The sequence below is a fragment of the Lycorma delicatula genome, chromosome 1 (assembly GCF_047948215.1).
Source record: "Lycorma delicatula isolate Av1 chromosome 1, ASM4794821v1, whole genome shotgun sequence".
In the NCBI taxonomy this organism is placed as follows: domain Eukaryota; kingdom Metazoa; phylum Arthropoda; class Insecta; order Hemiptera; family Fulgoridae; genus Lycorma; species Lycorma delicatula.
This window is the reverse complement of record NC_134455.1, coordinates 147,495,591-147,520,052: the sequence shown is the minus strand read 5'-3', so window position 1 is coordinate 147,520,052 and position 24,462 is coordinate 147,495,591. Positions and strand designations below refer to the sequence as shown.

General features: G+C 31.9%; 1 protein-coding gene across 4 annotated transcripts in view; it reads left to right on the top strand.

Moving 5' to 3' along the window:
- The window catches only part of mTor (serine/threonine-protein kinase Tor), a 216,081-nt gene that overhangs the window by 171,282 nt on the left and 20,337 nt on the right, over positions 1–24,462 (top strand). For all 4 annotated transcript variants that reach the window (XM_075364225.1, XM_075364232.1, XM_075364239.1 and 1 more), the window contains exons 31-37: positions 2,375–2,588; positions 5,119–5,316; positions 15,010–15,231; positions 16,570–16,752; positions 18,729–19,038; positions 21,369–21,511; positions 22,245–22,385. In XM_075364225.1, the coding sequence (XP_075220340.1) occupies positions 2,375–2,588; positions 5,119–5,316; positions 15,010–15,231; positions 16,570–16,752; positions 18,729–19,038; positions 21,369–21,511; positions 22,245–22,385 (1,411 nt within the window). The remainder of the gene's footprint in view (positions 1–2,374; positions 2,589–5,118; positions 5,317–15,009; positions 15,232–16,569; positions 16,753–18,728; positions 19,039–21,368; positions 21,512–22,244; positions 22,386–24,462) is intronic.

Below are 24,462 nucleotides of genomic sequence, written 5' to 3'. Positions count from 1 at the left end.
AGATTTAAAAATCTCAGTTGAAACTATTTGTATAATGAAAAAACCGTGGACACTGAGGAATTCAGGAAACTTTATTAATAAATTGGAATATGTTGAACTTTGTAAGACCATAAGTAAAGCAAATGCATCCAGGAAGAAATTTGTCAGTTGTACAACAAACTAGTGCAAAAGATGATGGAAGAAGATAAGGAAATTAATAGATCAAAACATAAACTGGTGAATAAAAGAAGCAAATTTTTGGCTTAAAATGAGATGGTTCCATGTGCAGAACATCTTTGGAAATATTAAGAATAACTGAAAATTTTTATTTTAATCCATACAAGGACCAAAATTAATCAAAGTTAAAGTTCCCTGTAGAAGAAGATGCACTAGACCTTTTAGTAGAATAAGTAACAAAGCTCTAAATCAGTGAAAAATGGAAAAGCTTCAGGAACAGATAAGCTTCAGGAACTGTTGAGATGCTGAAAGCTGGTGGAAAAACATTGCATGCAGCACTTGCAAAACTGTACTCAAGGTGGCTCAAAAACCAAAATTAACTTATATGTTTTAAACCTATCGATTATCTACAAGGTTTTCACCAAGGTAATAGCAAAATGAATGCTACCAACACTGAATCAATCACAACCAAAGGAGTAGGCAGGCTTCTGAAGCGGCTTTAGCACAAAGGATCATCAATACAGGTTGTTCAGCAAATCATGGAGAGACACTTTTAGTATACTGTGCCCCCTATATATATATATATATATATATATGGCTTTTATTGACTACAAAAAAGGCATTTGATTTTGTAATAACACAAGCCTTAATAACTGCATTACATAATCAAGGTGTAAATATTGTCTACATAAACTTGCTACAATCAATATACGAAGAAGTTAAAGGTACCATCTGTGTCAGTGAATATAAGTAGAGATAAATGTACAAAAAGGTGTATGACAAGACGACATTATATTAATTATGCACTTCGGTAGGAGGTATTTAAAAAGCTGGATAGGAAGAAGAGGGTATATGAATAAATGGTGCTTCATGTAAACCACCTGAGATTCAAAATGATGTAGTTCTCACAAGAACCAGAACTACAAAGACACATTCAGAACTGCAAATGGCTGGCGAATCCTATGGTATAAGGATGAACCTTACAAAGAGCCAAGTCATGTTCAACAAGTTGAACAAGTTGTGCCAAGGAAAGAAAGATTTTTGTCTTGGAGACAAACTTTAACAGGTAGATCATTACATTTATTTTGGCCAACAGATGTCAACTGAAGGTGATACAATCAAAGAAGTTGAATGATGAGTTAAGCTTGGATGGCAGTCATTTGCGAGACTTTAGTCATGGCAGTCATTAGTGTTTTCAAGAGCAAACTTCCTGTTTGCCTTAAAAAGAAAGTTTTTGATCAATACATCCTGCCAGTCTTTATTTATAGAAGAGAAACTTGGATGTTAATTATTTAATCATTATAGAGAAGCTGCAGGTAGCACAAAAAAATATGGAATGATGATTCTTAGAGTTACCAGATGGGATAGGAAGACCTGTAAATGGATCAGAAAATAAATAAAAGTACATTTTATTATCATGAAAGTTTAAGAATTAAAATTGTGTTGGACAGGCTATGTAGCAAGAAGAACTGATGGCAGATGGATTAAATTATCATTTGAATGGATATCACTAGATGTTAAACGCCCATGAAAAAGACTAAAGGCTTGTTGGATTGATGATATCAAGTACATTGGACCGAATTGGCAGAAGATCACATACCATATCAGTTGGAGACGTACTGAAGAGGCCTTCATCTTGCAGTGGATTGAAATGGCTGAAGTGAGGATGAAATATACATATTGAAACTTAATTGTTATTAATATTTGTTAATATATTGTGCATGCGTGAATAAAAAGAACTTAAAAAATAATTTTGGGAGGCTGCTGTAGTACTCCTTATGTATAAGTTGCCAGTTATTCTGCTGTTTGTTAATTTTATTAAGATTTGTTTGCTAACATTATATTATCTATCTTAGTCATTTAAAAAATAATAAAGTATATTTAACAAATTATTTACTACGTGTTAACAAAAGTTGGTATAAATAGTCAATAATATTTTATACAATTTTTTGTTGTATTATTTATTCTAGCGCATACACTGTACCACAATAATGTTATTGTACTTCATGTTATTATGGTAAATTTTAGTGTTCTAATATAATATGCTGGAAAACGTATTATTGTTTGAAATATTTTATTAAAAATGCTTATAATATAAATCATAAAAATGTCATACATTGTGTAATTTGTTAATACTTTTTATGACACTTATGAAATATTTATATCTAGATGTGATGTGGACAACTTTTTATTTAAAATTTAAATCTCGTATCTTTAGATGCTATTTAAAACTTGGGCAGTGGCAGGAAAGCCTGCAGGGCATTAATGAGCATTCAATTCCAGCTGTTCTACAGTACTATGCTGCTGCAACCGGTCATGACACTACTTGGTACAAGGCATGGCATGCATGGGCATTTATGAATTTTGAAACAGTGCTATTCTATAAACATCAGCAACAGACTATTGGGGAACCGACTCCAAGATCAGGAATGGTAAGGTTTGGTTTAAATATTGTAATTTTATTAAGCACAGACCTTATAATGTAATAATGTTATGAAATTTCATTATAAAAATCATTTGTAGTGACTTGAAAATTGATTGTTACATTAGATACTACCAGTGTTTTTTTTAATTCATTCAGTTATAACATGTCTAATGGTTAGTAAATTGTCAATTGAATCATTTTGTTGGCAACTGTTCTAAGAAAGGGCAATTTGGTTTGGATCTGCATCAGACTTATTACTCAGACAGTGGACACAGTCAGTGGCTGTTGATAACAGATATTTAGGGTTTGATAAACAATAATAATGAATAATAAATTTGTATGATATACTCACTTTGACTCACTTTGAAAAGATATTTATAAAATATATAATTATACTAACACTTCTATTTATCTTCATAAGGAAGACAACTAAGAAAATTTATCAAATACCAAAAGTAAATAAAGATAAAAAGAATTTTTTCTTTTTCCTTTCAAATTAGTTGAATGATGAAAATTATCAGTACTGTGAAAATAATAATTTGTAAAAGAGTAATAAAATTGATTGTGCTTATGGTGAATGAAAGATTTGACTAGAATTGAACCTGTCCTAATTGTTTACATGAACTTTATTCAGTAATCATAATTGGGATCTGACTGTTATTTAATGCAAAACAAATTGTTATATTAAACAAGTAGATTGTTATGCTTTATAGATATAGAACATTTTGTCATTTTAAATTATACATGCAGTAATGTTCATTTGTGGTTTTTTTTATATAAATAAGGAAATTTAAAGACAGATTGCCCATAAATATTTGTTTAGTCTAATGTATGTAACCAATTGTATTGTGATCTTTATGGCGAAGAGTTAGAGGTTAAAGAACAACATTTTGTAAGAGAAAATATTGTAAATGATATAAATTTAAATAATGTGTTTATGAATGAAAAAGAATTGTTTATTTATGTAAATATCAGGATTATAGCTAAAGTTTTAGTCAAACTTGAGCAGCAAATGTTACCTTTAATAGAAAAAATTCCTTTAATCATTATATGAAACATTCCTGGCCTGACAAAGAAACAACATTTTTTTGGATTATTTTGCTTTTACTTTTCAATATAATTTCCACAAAGATTAATTCACATTTCATAATGGTGCTCTAATGTAGTTTTACTAACTTTATAATGTAATTTGTCAAGCTCCTTAGAATACCCAGTTATGGCAACAGTGATTTCCTTGTTGCTCTTAAATCATTGTCCACCAAACCATTTTGTGTCATGTGCCTTCTGGCTATTACAGTGTAAACATGTCTGCTTCACTAGCAGTTTGCACCAAGGAGGAACAAAACCAGTAATCTGATTTCTCTGTTCTCTGTTAAGAGGGTTTAAAGGGGGCTGAAATTCATTGTAGACTTTTATCACAGCACAGGGACAGTGTTTTTCCATGGATTGAGACGTTTAAAAATGGTCAGATGAGTGTGATGCACGGAGAGGGAGCAGGATCATATCAATCTCTACCATGAATGATAAAATTCAGCAAATTTGAGGGATGGTTCTGGTGAAGAGGTGAGTTACCATTGATGTGGTAGTGCCTTCTTTGAACATCAGTCATGGTTCTGCCCATCAAATCATCCATGACAAGCTTGACTTCTGTAAAGTTTGTGTGCGATGGGTACCAAGACAGCTTATTGCAGAACACAATTTCAAATGTGTTGATATCTGCAAACGCTAATGTGATCGCTTCAACAAGGAAGGTGACACATTTTTGAGCGGAATAGTCACTGTTGATGAAACGTGGGTTCGTCACTATGTGCCAGAATTGAAATGGCGTAATATGGAGTGGAAACACACAGGATCTCCAATGAAAAAAAGATTCAAGACTAAGCCATCGGTGGGAAAGGTTATGCTAATCATTTTTTAGGATGCAAAAGGCCCTATGGTGGAACACTTGATTCAAAAGGAGACTAGAGTCAATAGCACTATTTACAATAAAATGTTGGAAAACAAGCGGAAGCTAGAAATTTGCACCAAACACAGGTTTATTGTCGAAGAAAATGCAAGACAACACCTGCCTGCACAAGGCTGATCAACAACCAACACATTGATCAAACCATCAGGTTGAATATTGAAGTACTGGCACATCCTCCCTGCAGCCCAGATCTTGCTGCCTCTGATTTTCATCAAGTGCCGCTCGAGGATGCTTTGTGAGATAGTTGATTTTTCACAGATTTAGACATGCAGGAAGCAGTGCAGAAGAAGCTGAAAACCTTCTTCTTGGAAGGATACACAAACTTTTAGACCAGTGAACCAAGTGCATTGTCAAGGGAAGTGGCTATGTAGAAATTTGATATATACATTGAACCTTGTGTAAATAAATTGTAGAATGAAAAGTGTAGATGACTTTTAACTTACCTTTGTTGATAAAATATAAGGTAAGAAAAATTATCTATTTTATTTTTGGAATTGCTTGAAATTTATTAGAAGGATATATTTATAGTAAGAATTTTTTGTGACATTGGTTTTAAAAATTTCATTTTTAGCCTAGTGCTCACTACATCACCCAATTCACAATACCAGCAGTCGAGGGGTTTTTCCGTTCAATTGCTTTGTCACATGGAAGCTCTCTTCAGGATACTCTCAGACTACTCACATTATGGTTTGATTATGGTCAATGGACAGAAGTTTATGAAGCAATTGTTGAAGGAATTCGCAGAATTGAGATTAACACTTGGCTTCAAGTGAGTAACATAATTTGTCATTCAGAGTTTAATTTAATAATAATACTTATTTATTAAAATCATTCTTTCATTAAAAACGAATCTGTTCATATGCTGTTTAAATATAAAATGTAAAGGCTTTGCGATTTAATTATTATTTCTTTATATTTCTTTCTGACACATTTTCAGTTTAAGTTTATCATTAGTATTCTGTTTAAAAATGCTACTTGTTTTATTATTTTTAACATTTTTATGCTAGTTAGTAGTATGTATTTTCTACGTTGAAATGATTTTTTCATATATGCATGTTAGATTTCATTTATCAGTTTGATAATGTAATTTTATTATGAAACATGTTAAAAAATGCATGTAACGTATAAATATATAAATAAGGGAATAAGAAAGAAAATTTAAATATATATATATATATATATATATATATTTAAATTCTGTTAAAATAAACCACCTAGTACAGAATATTGAGATAAGACATCTTACCTTAATTTTACCATGAAAGTACTTTCATGGGATCCATCCTCAGCATGATTGAAAAAATTCCATTACTACATATCTATATAAGTAGAAATGTAAATGTTTGTTAAAATTTTAAATCTCCAAAAGTTCTTCACTGATTGCTTTGAAATTTTGACACAATGTTGCATTTCAATACATGCGTGTTTTTATATACCTACTATTTATATACCTAAGATATCACACCTGCGACTGGTAAAAACATGCTTTTTTAAAAACAGAGCTATTTGTTTGACATAAAAGCAACACATGCTGTCTTAAATATTTTACGATTCCATTTCATTGTTTCTGATATGTGTGTTCACTATAGACTATAAAAATACTGGTCCGATTTATGCGTGGGGGAAAGGGAGAAAGGGAAAAAACATAAAAGGGGAAAGGGGAAAATTGTGGGGGAAAGGGAAAGGGAATATGGTACAGATGAAAATGGGAAAAGGAAGTCGAGTGAAGCGGAAAGGGAAATAGGAAAAGGTTAAATTTTGTGAAGTTCCATAATATTCATTTTTTTAATGTTTTATGAAACTTTCAGTTGTGTTCATTTAATCTATACATATATATATACTCAAATCTAGCAAATATGTATACTCAATTAAGCATTGCCGGGTCTGCTAGTAAAAATTAAAAATAAAAGGACTAAAATAATGAAAATTGTGTATTTATTTGTATCAGAGCTGCTATCTGTTGCAGTTTGTGGAAGACTGTCTTCTCAAACACTGTCTGATGGTTTATCAAAATGAAATTTTGTTAGTATTTATATATGTAATATTTTTCTAATATATTTAATTTTATTTCATCTTTATTAATTGCTAATATTTCCAAATTTGGCTTAATGTCAGAAATAAAATATTTATTATTTATTTGATAGCCTGCCATTTAGATAAAACTATTTTAATATTTTTGTAATTTGCATAATATTCAAGAATACATAAATAATGAAAGTTCAGTTTACCAACAGTTATAAAATGTTTAAATATATTCTAGCGCTTTTGGATCTTCATCCATCCTCAGGAAAATTCAGATAATTAAGTATCAAAATTTCACAACTATTCATTTAAAAAAGTAAATAAATAAAAAAAGTAAAAAATTATAATTAAATAAATTTTATTTATTTTCATTGTTGACTTTTGGCAAAATTACTCCTTTTTTCATGCAATGGAACTCTTATTAATATATTTATGTGGAAAGGTGCATCTGTTTGGCTTTGTACGATTTATATGAGCAGAAAACCATAAATCATTTTTATGCTGCCAGGAACTTTTGGGGCATACAATTGGCAAGGAATTTATTTATTTATTTATTTATTTATTTGTTTTTGTTTTGTTTTGTTTATTTTATTTTATTTATTTAATTTTATTTATTTAATTTATTTATTTATTCATTTTTATTTTTATTTTTTTGTTTATTTATCCATCTATCCGTCCCTATCTATCTGTATGTATCTATCTCTTTATATCTTTGTCTATCTATTTCTATCTCTATCTATATCTCTATCATATCTATCTATATCTCTATATATATATATATATCTATATCTATCTATCTATCTATCTATATCTATATCTATCTATCTATCTATCTATATCTATATCTATCTATCTATATCTCTATCTATCTCTATCTCTATATCTATATCTCTCTCTATCTCTATATCTATATATCTATTTATCTATTACTACATTACAGAATAAAATACAATACATAATTGCATAAAATGTTATGTAACTACTCATTGAACACTGCAGAGATGCTTAACCATCTGTATGCACCCTGGAAAAACATCCAATGTATAATAAATTTTACATTAATTACTTATCATACTAAACTTGATAACTAAAAAATCTATATTGATCATCACCAGGTTGCAGAATAAGATACAATACACAATTACTTAAAACATTACATGACCCAGTACATTACATAAAACATTACATAATTATACACTAACCCAATTTTCCAATTTATTTTGATATTTTTGAAGCTTATATTTTTGAGTTCAGGTGTTAACAAATTGAAATAAAATACTTACATGTTTTTGTTTTTTCATTATTGACTTAGGCAAAAATATAACTTTTTTTGTGTAATGGAACTGTTATTAATATATTTATGTGATAGTTCTTTATAATGTTATGTGATTGTTTCTGATGTGTACTTTTTATGTAAGTTATTGGGTAACTGAGCATTGCTATTCTTTTTTTTTTGAGAATCTTGATAACCTTATTATGAATATTTTCTTAATTGTTCTGATTTGCTCCTCTCCATGGAGTAATACGATAAAAACTATACCATAATATAACCATGCATAATCATGAAAAATTTTTAACAGTTAGTACTTACTTAGTAGCTACTAAGTCTAACATTTAAATCATATATTTGGTTTTTTGCACAATATTCAATAATTTCACTGCAAGTGTTAATCAATGATAATTCTTAAATACTTAGTTTGCTCAGCTTTTAATGATTTTCTGTTCAATATACTAATTAAATTCATTGGATAATTAATCAATGTGATTTGAAAATGCCATGCATGTTTTGTTAATATTTAATGATAATCTACTTACATGAAGATAGCCTTTTATATTCTTAAATAAGTGTTGTGCCTTTCGCTTAGTTTCATCCCAATTGTTAGCTATATATAACAAGTATCATCTGCATATAATATATAATACATTCAGTATCTGAAATCATTATAAAAATATCATTTATATATAATATAAATAACAATGGTCCAAGTACTGTACCTTGTGGTACTCCAGTATCTATTGTCATAGAAATTACCTTTAATATTATTTTCACAATTTGTTTACTATACAAATAATTTTTTATTAACTGCAACACATTTCCTCTTATACCTATATTTTCTAATTTGTTTAAAAGTAATTTATGGTTAACAGTGTCAAAAACCTGTACCAAATCTAAAAAAAAATTGCGGCTACTGTTTTTTTACCATTAAATTTTCAGCAATCAGTTTTGTAATTTCAGCAGTGGCATCTTTTGTTCCTTTTTCTAAAACCAGACTGAGATTTAGGTGTAATATTATACTTTTCAAAAAAGTTTGATATTTATTTATTTAGCGTATGGCACCAAAACATAACAGCAGTTATAAAAAAAAATTACAAACAAAGATTTAACAAATTAATATATGCTACTGATTCTGGAGTCGCCATCAGGAAATCTTCAGGATTCCCTTCATAAGCTGTCCTAGGGCAAACTTCTGTGATGTGTTTAACAGTTTGATTTTCATCACACTCGCAAAGTGGCATCGTTGTTTTACCTCATTTATAGAGGAAATAGGTGCACCTACCATGCTGAGTTCGTATTCTGTTTAACATTGTCCATGTCTTACGTGGCAAGTCAAAACCTGGTGGCCTTTGAGTAATACATGAGATTGGTTATTCTGCTTTGTTGTCCATTCTTGATGCCAGGCATCAGTTAGGTTAAATCCGTCCTCTGTGCAGCAATTGCTATTTTGATAAGTGGCTTTCTAGATCGAAGGCGGCCACGATTGGCATCCTCAATGTCCTCATGTATTGGTAAGTTTCGATTGTCCATAATCTTTTTGTACTCTCTTAAAAGAGCATTCATATGGCGCAGGTTTGGGAGTGGTATGTGGCTCAATACCAGGAGCCATTCCACAGGAGTAGACCTGATAACCCCGGCAATCATTCTCATAGTGTTATTAAGTAGAGCATCAATTCTATGAACATAAGACCTGTTAAGCCACACTGACGCACAATATTCAGCAGCTGAGAAGACCAGGTTCAGAGGCGATGTACACAAAGTGGAAGCTGATGGCCCCCACGTTGTTCCACAGAGCTTATGTATAATGTTGTTTCTCGCTTTCAATTTCTCTGCAGTTTTCATTAAGTGCTCCTTAAATGAAAGTGTTCTATCAAGTGTCACGCCTAGGTCTTTTGGTGTCTTATTGTGAAAGAGCCATGTATTCTTGAATAGAATTTTAAGCTCCCTATTAGTGAACTTGTTACTCAGATAGAAGCATGACACCTCTGTTTTACTAGCATTTGGTTGGAGGCGCCATCTCCAGAAGTACCTTCCCAGTTTCTCCAGGTCAGCCTTCAGGACCTTCTCTCTCAAGTGACGACTCTTCAAATGATCTAAATTTTATTGTTAGCACCCAGTCATCAGTGTAGCCATGTCTTTTAGATCTTGTCTCTGGCATATCCGCAACATAGAGGCTTAAAAGGAGAGGCGCAATTACCGATCCTTGTGGCAGGCCATTCTTGAGTTTCCTTGGTGAGCTTATATCGGATCCCATGATAACTTGGAACATCCTGTTATTCAACATGTTATTAAGGAGGCGAGCTGTTAGTTTGCATGGGATCACACAGAGCACCTTACAAATCACACCTTCTCTCCAGACAGTTCGTAAGTGGCCGATAAATCAATGAATGCATAAGTCTTACAGTCCTTACAGCTGAGGTTTTAAGATTTCTTTGAAATCCCGCTTCAATGTACGTTGTGACCGAGAGAACTTGGTCGGTGCAACTTCGTTTTGGTCTAAAGCCTGCTTGTTCAATTGGTATAACATCATATGACAGATTCTGTTGTCGATAAGCTTTTCTAGCAATTTATATGTCACTGATAGCAATGCTATAGGCCTGTAGCTCTTAGGTAAGTTTGCTGATTTCCCTGGTTTTAAAATGGCTACTATCTTCGATTGCTTGAACTCTCTGGGCACGCTACTGGTCTGCATTATGTCAGTGAAGAATCTGGCCAGCCAAAGTTTTGTGTATTTTCCACAGTTTAATAACAATTCCAGATTGATACCATTGAACCCTGGTTTTTTTGCTGGAGCAACATCTTTGAGCGCCGACTTAATCTCTTTAAGTGTAAAAGGATGAGCGTACTCAGTTTCTCCTGCCTTCCTCCTTAAGTTTCTTAGTTCGCGTTTTATCTCAAGTGTGTGCGGCCTGTCTCTTAGTGCTCTGGATGTTGCCACTATGTGGGATGCTACGGTGTTTAGGGAGATACTTGGCTTTGGTCTCTGAATAGGAGATATGCTTTATAATTTTCTTAGCAGAGTCCATGCATGACGACTTGAGGTCTGAAAGTTCAGGCTTCCCACCATTTCTGTTGCCTTGCAGCATCGAGGCTATGGAGAAGCTCGTCTGCCACTCTAGATCGCCTGTCTCAAGGAAGCTTTGGTAGAGAACTTTGCTATTTTGGGACCACCCTGGGATATATTCACTGCGAAACCCTCTAGGGGGCACTTCTTAGCGGTACTTGTTACTGCTCCAGTAAATCTGCTATAGGTTTTGCTGATTGGTGGTATTCAGCCTAGACATTTATCCACCATAGAAAGATTTTCACCATTTTTTCACCGTAGAAAAATTTTCCCAATTAGCCTTTTTGAAGTTCTATCTAGGGCGGGGTACAGAGGTCACGAGAGAAATTTGGCTACCTGCCTCTATAATAACTGGACGGTGCTGGCTGTGGGGAAAGTCACAGAGAACTTTTTAGGTGACTAACAGCAGCCGACTTTTGCTGTCGGTTGAGGTGAGACATAGATCCAGGTTATACTTCTGCCTCCAAGCCGCTGATTTAAAAGTAAAGGTCTTAGCATCAAAGACAAGACTAAGATTCTCAGCCCACCTCACCAGAGCCTCACCGTTCTTATATTTCCATTGCTCGTGGTGGCTATTAAAATCACCCAAGTAGACTGCAGGATGAGGTTGTATTTGGATTACTGACGTTGGCCATGATACAGCTGGCAGTTTATAGATATTGGACACAGTTATACTCCTGATTTTAACTACAACATTATGAATTTCATTGTCCATGGAAGCGGAGATGGGAGAGTCCTATATCGCGTCTAACGTAAGTACCGACGCCGTATGCATCATGGTATGTGGCACCAAGTAATTCATATCCAGGTATTCTGCCTCTTTTCTGCAATTGTTCCTCAGTGTTACAATGTGTTTTCCTGGATTGCAACCAGATCAATATTGCTGTTCTTCAGTAGTGTTGATAAACACTGACTCTTAGAATAACTTATGCAAAGTTTGATAATTTTGTATGCAATATTTTTCCAAATATTTTTGTAAAGTTCGAGATCAATGATAAAGGCCTATAATTTGTAGGTAGTTTAATATTTCTTGACTTAAAAACAGGAATTACCTCTGCTGATTTGAAATAATTAGAATAGATTCCTTACTCAAATATTAGATAAGTAAAAATATTAGGGGATTAGTAATTTCCTTTTTGATTTTACCATGTATGTTGTCTGCACCATCAGATTTGTTTTATAGTTGCATTATCATATTTATAACTTCAGTAGAGATTGTTGGTTTTAAAAATATAAAACCAACAAGATTTTTTAATCTGATGGTTTTTCTATGCTTAGTTGTACAACTGGATATATTTTGTTTAATGGATCCCACTGTAACTTTTCCTACATTTCCAAAATAATGATTGAAATAATTATCTATGCTGTAGGTATTTCATTGTTATTATTTTCACCTATTACACAACAAAATGCCCTACTGAATTTTTTGTTTGTGCCAATTTTACTATTCACAAAATTCCATGATCTTTTTGTATTAGTTTTATACTTATTCAGTTTAGACTCTTCATATTTCATTTTTTTTGCTATTGTTAAAATATGCTAAATTTTTTGGCATATTTTTTGTATGAGTGTTTTATTATTTCATTCTGTATTTTTTCTATAGCTTGTATTGTCATTCTTTAACATTACATGATTTTATTAAATACGGACTAATTCATTGCTTCCTTCATACATTATTATTTTTTATTTTTTGTTTTACTTATGATTTCAACTATAGTATTGACTAAGAATTCTGTCGCTTCATTCAGTTCTTTTATTTACCACATCAAAATTTGTTTGACTGCATAATTGTATAAGTTTTTATGATTTATTTTCTTTACATTACTTATACTGCTACTATTATATATAATCTCTTGTGCAATATCCAAAAATAGTGAATAATGATCAATTAGATTATAATTCATTTTATTGATTGTTTTATTGTGGTTTGATTTAATATAGTCATTATCAAAACAAGAATTACTCTCATTTACAGATGTAATAAAGCTTTTTAAAGTATGGAATGTATCTGAATTTAAAGAAATTAATTTGTAAATTTATGGTTTCTTAATCTAATCTATTAATATCAATATTAAAATCACCTATATAATAATGAGATTTTTGAAATTATTGCAATTCTGAGTACATTCATACAAATTATTGATAAATTTATCATCAAATATCTGTATATTGCACTAAGATTTTTTTAATTATTCAGTAATAGTAACTCTAGTTTTAGGATATTGGTTAACCCCATTTTTTCTATCTGTATTTTATATTCATCTCCGATTTTGCATATATAACAACTCAGTCTGTTTTATTTAAGTATCCTTCCTACATTTATATGTTATAACCGTCAGTTTTAGCATTTAACCATATTGCATCATTAATGCACTTTTAATACTTTAGAAGTACGTTTCTGTACTTTTAATACTTACATACTTTGTACTTTGTAAGTCTAAAGTACTCTGTACTTTTATAAAGTCAGTAGCACTATTGCATTTAGCAACTATCTTTTCTCTTGCAGTATATATTGTTTGTTTGAATTTCTGAAGCTTTACTTAATATTTCCTTTGCATTTGCATATATAGTTTCTATATCACTTGGTGTATCTGTAGGTTTCAATATCAAACTCAGTATGTTGAGGTTTGTACTTCAAAGCATACCTGTGCAAATGTTCATATAAAGATGTTGATGCTTTATGTCTGTAATTTGTCTTTGAGATGTAGATATTATTTGAATAAATTACCATGTAATCTATGTATTGGTATTTGAACTGATGGTGTGAGCTTTAACGAAAACAATGAATTAAAATAATATTTCATCACTGCTTCTTCTACCAAGAAATACTTATCATAAAAATTGCCTGGAAAACTAAATGAGGTATTGAATCAAATAGTTAACCATGGTTAATTTTATTAAAATGAGACCAGTGAAATGTCACATTTTTAAACAACTTTATTCAGCTATGGTTGAAACTACAAATATTTTTACTTCTTCATGAAGAAGTGAGATGATTGTCATGTGAAAAGGTTTTAAATTGTATGTTGCGTTTAAAAAACATATTACTGATTTTTTTAAACAGAAGAACTTGAATTTTTTTCTACGTACATGAAAAATGATAACTGGTGCAATAATTTGGCTATGTGGCTGATCTTTTTGCTTACTGCAATACTGTCACTATAAGTATGCAAGGAAATAATGAAAGTATTCTTATAATGACTGATAAATTATGTGCAACGGAAAAAAAACTTTTAAAATTGACGCTTATTGATACTCCTGAAAATGTCTGGATCTCTATTAAAAATGAATACTCGGGTCTAGCAAAAAAAGCACTTAACACATTGTTGTTTTCTCCTTGTCATATCTTTTTGACGTAGGATTTTCAATGATAGTTAATATAAAAAGAAAGAAACACGAGAGACTAGGAAATTTAGAAGAGGAGATGCGAGTGGTGTTTTCATTTATTTGTCCCAATATTGCTGAAATCTGCAAAGATCATGTATTGCATTAATTTTCTAAGTATTATAATTTTAACTTTAATTTTATGTAAATTTGAAACAAATAGTCATATGATTCCATCAAACAATATGGTTATTTAATTCTTTTATAAAAATATTACTTTAAAGCTTATGTTGTAATGTAATTATTCTGCACATAAATAAATTACAGTTTATTGTTACTTAACTTAAAAAATATTGAGAACCACTGGTATATAGCAAGAAACCAATCATCAGTCTAGTAATCCATCTCCATTCTGCATGTTAACTGAGCTTCATAATCTTTGAGAAGTGTTAAATCCATAGCAGTTTGTTAATTTTTTATGTCATTGAAATCTATTCTGTTTGGTTGAGATTTGAACAGTTTGTAAACATTTCTGTAGTATTTTACAGTTTAATTTCACTAATGCATTATAGAAGTTGTGACAGGTACGGTTGGCTTAATTTGTGCTTATTTTCTTTGTTCTTGAAAATTCATCTGAGCAATATTTATGTAATATTTTTATGTTGCTCATTTAAAAAGGGAAGTTTTAAACTTCAACAACCTGTTTCTCTTGTGTCAAATAATATTCTGCGCTTAAGGTAACATTAATATTATGGAATGTATGTTATCTTTTTCAGGTTATTCCTCAACTGATTGCCAGAATAGATTCACCACGTATACTAGTGGGTCGTCTTATCAATCACTTATTGATGGACATCGGTAAGCATCATCCTCAAGCACTAGTGTATCCATTAACTGTTGCTAGCAAATCTAATAATAATCAACGTCGAGTTGCTGCTAATAAAATATTGAAAAGTATATGTGAACATAGTCAACTGCTTGTGCAGCAAGCAATGATGGTATGTGAATTTTATTAATTATTATTTTCCATAATTAAGAAAAAGAGTTAAGGTATTAATGTAGTATGCGATCTATCACTGTAGTTGGTTAATTTTTAGGTGGCGCCACTGAAACGCTATATTGAAATAAGAAAATAAATAAACAGATAAAATTATAAATATAATCCAACCAAACTTAATAGTTAAAATGTGTTTGAGCTAGTCTGGGTTATCAACACACACATCAGCAAGCATTTGTTCAGTGTTGGTTATGCATTGCTGCTTTTGTTCAAAATTAAGCAGCACAGAACAGATTTGGCTTTTACTCGTGTTATGTTAAAACATTAGTAAAAATCATTTCACATGACCCGTATGAAATACTATTTCTTTTGTAACCTCTCTATTAGTGATTCTGCAATTAGCAAAGCACAATCTCTTGAACTTTTTCAACATTTTAATCTATGATTAATGTGCTAGAATGCCCAGACTTCACATCATCTTTGATGTCTTCTCAGCCTTCCTGAAAGTGTTTGTACCATTTATATAAACTCATAGTTGTGACATCACATTGTTACCAAAGGCTTTCTTTAACATTTTAAACATTTCACTGCACTTAATTACATTTTTAATGCAAAATTTCAGACAAATTATCTCAATTGATGTTTTGTCACATAGAAAATCACCTAAAACACTAAACTATGTCTTGCTTTTTTGCTCACCAAATAAAGCATTGCAGCTGGCTAAAAATTAACATATATGTCACTGATGATAGTAATCAATATACAAAAAAGAAATCAACACATTGATAAGATACAGTATGTGCAATTAAAAAATTCTCTTTACTTTTTGATCAGACCTCGTGTATTTTAGGTCAGGATTTACTGAGATATTTTGGTTATTATCTAATGCAATTTATTGCTCTATTTCCTGGGATCTTGTACTATGAATTGGATTTTTCTCTATTTCTTTTTTAAATATAATCTCATTTTATAATTATCTACAAATTTATTGCATTCTGGAAACATTTTATTTTGCTAAGTGAATACTGTTCATTAATAATATATAACAGTTAAAGTTAAAATATAAGATTGCTATATTCAATCAATTACCACACAGGCTAATGTGATATTTCAGATGTTAATTAGTTTTGTATGTACAGAATTTGGTTTTTAAGGTTTTTCATAAGTGGAAATGCATAATTGCTATATAAATCAATTTCTAACGGGTAAGTAGGGAATTTTATTGAATTGTTTGTTTAATCTGTAGATTAATTTGTTAGATTAATCTTTGTTGCATTTCTTTTTAATTAATTAACTGTTAAATTACATATTTTATAGTTCCTATTCTTTTTCTTTTTAGGTTAGCGATGAACTAATACGTGTGGCAATATTGTGGCATGAACTGTGGCATGAAGGATTAGAAGAGGCAAGCAGATTGTATTTTGGTGAAAGAAATGTGAAGGGAATGTTTGATACACTAGAGCCACTTCATGCTATGTTAGAAAGGGGTCCACAAACACTGAAAGAGACCTCTTTTAACCAGGTATGTGGAATAAAATTGTTTTATCCCTTAAAATTAAAAAAACTTGAAAATAGTTTTTAGATATTTACTAGCAAGCCCAAATTGAGTGAATATTTTGTTTAGTGTAGTCGGAAATGGGAAAAATTTGCAATCATTGTTGAAAATCTTTTACTTTTGTTTACACCTTTCAAGCCACATTTAAAAAAATTTAGAAATTGGTTTTTAGATATTCTCGTGAAGATTACACACACCAAAAATTAAATTGATATATTCATTTGTTTACAAGAAATTAAAAAAAAAAAAAAGTAGTAAAAGTCCCCTATAAACTTTGAGTTTCAAAATATACTTTCTATATGTGTACCATAAGAAAAATTTGTATAGAAATTTTCATCTATATATCTTCAGTATTTTTTGCTGGGCATTGATTATCAGTCAGTCAGGACATGTTTTATATTTATAGATATTCTTGAGATTTGATAAAAATCAGTATAATAAAACAATTGTAAAATTAATTGTTTTTGTTCTTAAAGGATTACAGTGACTATTTCAAATTGAACATTAATTTTGTATAGCAATTGGGGACATTTTTAATAGTTGACATCAAACAATGTAGTAATAATGATAGAAAAATTTGACTTATAAATTGTACTTAAAAATCAATTAGCCCTTATAGTATAGACTGCTAACAGAGTAAAGTAAAGTAAACTGGATAACTGATATTTTAATGATTGTATCTTATATAAAATGGCGTGTTCAAATCTATAGTTATTGCACTTAACAGTTATCAAGAAAAAATTGATAAATTTTATAATTTGCAATATAAACATGCAATATTTATCTTCTTTTTTTTCAGGAAAAGAATGAAATACTTTTTAATATTTTATTAAAATTAACTTCTTATATATTTATGATTTATGCATTTTCAAATTAAAACTTAAATTGTGAATATTGGATATAGTAGTATTTATTATTAAACTGGATGTTTATTACTTTTTAATAATGTCAATGGTTTTAATGTTAGTACAGAATTAATACAATTGGTATAGTACAATTATATTAGAAATCTCTTAATTATTTATTAAATTATGATGAAATATAACAGTAATTTTATGAATGCTCATTACTCAAGTATATGATATGCGTTTGATGCATATCTAATTACTACAATAACGATGTAAAAAATAAATTAACATTTTTGTATTAAATAAAAAAAATTAACATTTTTCCATCTCACATTTTATATATAATTTTTGATTACACAAGATACAAACTTAATTGATTTATAAAGAATATGTCTGCCAAGATAAGGATAAACTTGCGTTAATTACATATGCTGGCATATTCTCCATATTTAAGAATATCATCTAAAGATCTAACATAAAAGACTAGTTAGTCTGTCACAGACGTTCTCACCAAGGATGAAATTAAAAAAATCCCTTTCAGCATGCTGGAAGGCGAAGGTAGATTTCGCCGATGTTAAGTTGGCAGTAAAAAAGATTTCCATCTTAAAAGTTAAGAAAAACGTTAAATTTACTCAATATGACACTGGTTTCATGTGAAAAAAGTTCACATGTTTAGCATACGATTCTTATAATTCCAGCAACATTTTGGTCATCCCTTTCCGTAAGGGTTGGTCATATCAAAAATTGTTTCAGACAAAAGTTTTAGGTAATGTTTAGAGGACTAACTACCACTCTAAACCGTAGATATTGTGCTTATTAAGGTTTGTCTTTGAAACCCCATTTTTTCCACCCCTTGAGCCAGTGGTTGGTGATATCAAAAAACTTTACTCGGATACGTTTTAGGCACTTATCCAAAGAATAGCAGGAACTTTAAATGAATTCGATATTTTACTTATAATAACAGTATTTTGTTTTTTTGAAAATTTCAATAATTCTTCAAACTTTAGTAATTGAAAGCCTTATATCTACTTAAATTGTTTTTATATCATGAAGAATTTATAAATTTGTTTCATTAATGTATAATTATTTTTACAGGCTTATGGTAGGGATTTGGTAGAAGCAGCTGAGTGGTGTCAACGATATAAAGTATCTGGTAATGTAAGGGATCTTAACCAAGCATGGGATCTTTATTACCATGTATTTAGAAGGATATCCAGACAATTACCACAGCTTACTAGCCTTGAATTACAATATGTCAGCCCCAAGTTGCTTGTCAGTCGTGACCTTGAACTCGCTGTACCTGGTTCGTACATTCCTGGCCAACCTATTGTTCGAATTGCACATATACAGAGTTCTTTACAAGTAATCACCTCTAAACAACGTCCTCGTAAACTGTGTATCAGGGGTAACTGCTTTTTGCATATACTTAGAGTAGTTTAGCTTAGCTATATGTAATGTTAACATATATATATATATATATATATATATATGTTAACAGTTCTTAACTGGTGATGTAAATGAAGTTTCTAGGTGTCTTACAATTCCCTTAATGATTATAATGTGACATACATTTCTCATTTTATGATTAATATAATAATAATTATATCTATTATGTAGTTATTTAGTAATTCTGAGAAGATTATAATTGAGGGATATATATATATATATCTAAAGAAAATATATATAAATTAAAGTGCATTCATAGTATTAAATGCTATATTAGACAGACTTGATGAACATCCAGCCACAGACACAAAATAACATATTCAGATACTGTATTCAACAGAATTGCTTCTCATGAAATAGCATTTGCTAAATACCTTATATATACAGATTTCAGATGCAGAGATAAGACATGTAACATTTTTAAACAAATAATCATGAAGTTACTTTAACCATAAGATAACCAAATAATTATCCATAACATAAACATTTTATTATTTCAAAACACACTACTGTAAAAAATTTATGAACATTGTTCTTCATACGGATGGCAGCATCCTTCTGTATATCGTTAAACCAACCCCCTTCCCTTAATTACAGAGATGTTAGGTTCGAATACCAAGACCAGATTTAATCTTTGCTAGTGTCCACCTCCCAACAAGCATCCACTGACATGCGGCTACACTTGCAATTAATCTGTACAAACTTCATTTCCTATCCTTCCAGGCCTTGTTACCTAATCCATGCCCTTCTGCACCATACAAGACACATTTTGGCTGACTGGGATACAGCTCTTTCCTGTGGCCTACTTTACCACAATCGAAACACAGTCTGGAGCTGCAGTATGGCCTTGCTTCCAGCACCTGAAACAACACTCCTCCTCCTCTTCCTCTCGCATGACATCATGGCAGAGGACCCAGCCAATCCAAAGACCTGTAAGTGATTGCTTTGGTTGCCCTTTCAGATAGAAACACACTTGGTAGTATCGCCAAAGGCCTGCCTAACTGATGATAGCTTAAAGATCTCATCTGGTCTGACCACCCTAGTGATACCCTCCTTTATTGCACCCTCATCAGTACTGGAGTCAATATCCTTCTATCCGCCCTGTCGTGGAAAGAAATGTCAACACCATTTTCATGAAGAACGGTCTTAAGAGATTCCGCAGTCTTAGCCTCACCTCTTACATATAGATAAGGATCTCATTCATCCCTTTCTTAAGGGAAATACCCTGACTCATTTTCTCCTCCAGGACTCTTTCTTTCAAGGTCTGTGCATAACTATACCCCAGCTTTCACAACAAGTGTTCTGCACTGGATAGTGCTCTTCTGTTTCTTTTTAGGGTCAGCTCCCTTCTTAGCTGCCTTATTGACTTCTCTGTGAAAGGAGACATTATATATCTGACTTGCCTTCTACCCATGTACTCAAGTAACCGCCTACGGACTTGCCTAGTCTGCTGTCTGTTAGACAAAAGATCAACCTTTGCATTCCCTCAAAAATCTTTTTTGCAGCCTCCTGGTCTGTGAGTATGGCCAATCCTTTACTCTCTGCTAAATTTACGACTACAATATAAGTGAAGCAACAATCTAAACTTAGGTCTTTGGTCATCAGGACCAATCCGTCATTGCTGTCCCTAATTAGATGCCCCGACTTAACCTTTCCTTCTTTGAGGGTTTCTTAAGGTATTGAGACCTATCCTTGATCGTTTTGGCAACACTGATTCTTTAACTTCTGTGTTCCTGACAAACAGCTTCAAGGACCATCTCCTCGACACTAACAGGGCAACCTTGTCAGGATTCCTTTCTCAAGCAGAGTCCCAATATCTGAAGCATCAACCTTTTTTCAGTCTGTGTTGCGACAGACATACAAGGATACTATCTATTAACATGGTCTTTGTCTTTCAGTTTCTCCTCCTTAAATGCAGCCAGCTGAGTCACAAGCCTCCCCAGCTCTATATCAGCCTGCTTCAGTTCACATTTAGTGTTCTTGTAGATGTGACTGCAGATTGTCAGTAATGTCAATGATATTGGAATTATATTAAATGTATTCTGTTATTGCTAACCCATTCTGGTGAAGGAATTGAATGGAAATTATTGTAAAAATTGGGCTTACATCCAGGAAGTAAATGTTTTAGAAATAGCAGTGTAAGTAGGAAAGATTCTTATTTAACAAGATGAAATTGAGATACTTTGACTAAATGCATAGAAGAATCTCTTTTATACAGCTGGTAAAAATGTTGGTGGGAACACCTCATTAGTGGACTACTTTGATCTTTAAATATTTTGGTTTTTGTAGGTAGTAATGGAAATGACTACATGTTCCTGCTGAAAGGGCATGAAGATTTGCGGCAGGATGAACGTGTAATGCAGTTGTTTGGATTAGTCAACACCTTACTGTTAAATGATCCTGATACATTTAGAAGAAATCTTACTATTCAGGTAAATACATAGCTAACTTAAAATATTTTTATATTAATTCTCATATGCCAAGTACAATTTAAAATTATTTTGTTATTTTTATCTTGTTTCTGTTTATATCCTTTGCCATTTAATGTTAGGATATTTAGATTTTCATTAAATTAGTATTTTGAATTAAGAGAGTAGTTTTATTGTAAATGAAAGCGTTTTTCAGAATAAAAGAAAATCACACATACCTGTTCATGTACAGGTATGTAAGTCTGTTTTTTTTACTTTATGTATGTGTGTGTGTGCGTGCATGTGTGTGTGTGCATGCGTGCATGTGTGAGAGAGAGAATTTGTACACATACTGTGTGCCAAATTATCAGGATTAGTTCCTGTGGGCTGAAATGCAACAGGAAACTTTAGGAGTTTTAAAAGCAGCAATATGCTGTGATAATTTTTTTTTAAACTTAGAGTTATACTTCGTTATTCACAATTTATTTTTCTATTTATTTGGTGTTATTTCTTATGGCTTATACATATATATGCAGGCTTCACAAGCTCCATTACTTTATTCCTTTATTACTTAAACAAGTAAATTGTACTTCAAATTTAATTACAGAAAATGTTTTTTGTAATAAGCAAGTTCTCTTGTAACTGAGAATTTGTAATAATTGGAGTCCTTATTGTAATTAGCAGTATGTAAGAAAATTATTATTTTCAGTTAGGGTTAGTATTATTTGAATTTTAATGTATTGTTTCTTTATATTAGCGTTATGCTGTGATACCTTTATCAACAAATTCTGGTTTGATTGGATGGGTTCCTCACTGTGACACTCTTCATACTCTTATAAGGGATTATCGTGAGAAAAAGAAAATACTTCTCAATATTGAACATAGGATTATGCTTAGGGTAAGTGTAATGGATTCTGTTCTTGTTATGTTTAAATTAGTAAATTGCTGTAATTTTATTATTCAGTTGTGATATTTTACTTTTTAGTTCTTTTTTATGGGATTCAGGTATGTTGATAAAATGCAGCTATTATAAATTGATATTTTGTAATACCAACAACATTTTAAGGAACAGTGCTTTGAAAATAAAAGGAATTCCAAGAATAGATACTAGTAATTAATGCCATGTGTAATAAAGCACTTCCTGCTAACCTCCAGTATTGAATAATGATGCACACAATTTCCATTTTATTGGATTATCTAACCAAATAGAAATATTTATTGAAATGGAAAACCATTAAGGATTTATGGAAAGTTTGGGGATTGCCAAACAAAAATGTTATTGTTCAAAAATTATTATAGTTATTATAATTTTTGCAATGTAGAAAAATGCTGATTGAAAATTACTCATTCATAATAAAATTTACTTTGTACTTAAAGTAAACATTTTATAATTGTGTATTGGATGATAATGTTGTGAGTAGATATTTGCATTTTTTATCTCTTATCAATACCAGGAGTGGAGTTGTACAGATTGGATTTGTTCTAATCTTCCACCCAGTATGTTGATAGTTCAATGCCCAGTCAAACCAGTTACATGAGGGTAAGTCAATTATTATTTGCAATGTAGTTATAAATTTTATTGCAATACAAATAGGAAACTTACACGTACATCATTCTTCAACATAGTCCCCTTGCATTTCAATGCACTTGGTCCATTGTTGTACAAGCTTCCTGATGCCCTCATAAAAGAAAGTTTTCGGTTGAGCTGCGGGCCAGCAATGACTGCTTCTTTCACCGTTTCGTGTGTTTCGATTCACCGAGGTAAATCGATGGCCCCTTAATGCCTCTTTAAGTGGACCAAACAAGTGGTAGTCAGAAGGGGCAAGATCAGGACTATAAGGAGGATGAGCCAGTACTTCAAAGTTGAGTTTCTGGAGCGTTTCAGCACTGTGGGCAGCAGTATGTAGACGGGCATTGTCGTCGAACAACACAGCACCTTTCGAAGCTGTCCTTGGCGTTTGCTTCGAATTGCAGGCTTCAGCTTGGCAGTAAGCATCTCGCTGTAATGCACACTGTTTATTGTCGTGCCTCTTTCCTCATAATGTTCCAGTATTGGGCCTTGTGAGTCCCAAAAAACCGTAAGCATCAGTTTCCCTGCGGATGGTTGGGTCTTGAACTTTTTTTGCAGGGCGAATTTGGAAGTTTCCATTCCATACTCTGCCTTTACTCTCCAGCTCTTAATGAGGGATCCGTGTTTCGTCACCAGTGATAATTCTGTCTAAGAACAGTGGTTCATTACCATAGCAATCCAAATGTTTTTGGCAGATGTCCAAGCGCGTTTGTTTATGCAACTGTGTGAGTTGTTTTGGGACCCATCTTGCACAGACTTTATGAAACCCGAGTCTGTTGTGGATGATTTTGTAGGCAGAACCGTGACTAATTTGCAGACATTGTGCCACTTCATTAATAGTTACTTGCCTGTCTAAGACAACCATGTCACGTGCACGCTCAATGATTTCCTCATTTGAGGCGGTAAACGGTCGTCCGGCTCCTTCATCATCCGTAACACTTGTGCGACCTTTTTTGAATTTTTCAATTCATTTGTAGACACTCCGTTGCGGCAACACACTGTTCCCGTACTGTACCGAAAGTCTTCAATGAATTTCGGACCCTGATACACCTGATGACAAAAAACGGATCACTGAACGTTGCTCTTCTTTGGTGCAAACAGAGAGCGGAGCAGCCATGGTTAACGGCAGGGCAGTGATAATGGAACTAAACCTAGCAGCATCAAACCTACACAGACATAACAACAATTAAACCACGCATACATCATCTACGCAACACAACAGTACTACCAACATAAACAAAAATATAACTAAATTGCGGATAATAATTGACTTACCCTCGTATATTAATGCTAATGGCTCCTCGATTCTGACCCTTACCCGCGTTCTGTTGTGTTCTAATTAATAGCACATTTTGCCCTGATGACCCATTGATGTTACAAGCTTCAGCTTCACATTTTTCATGAA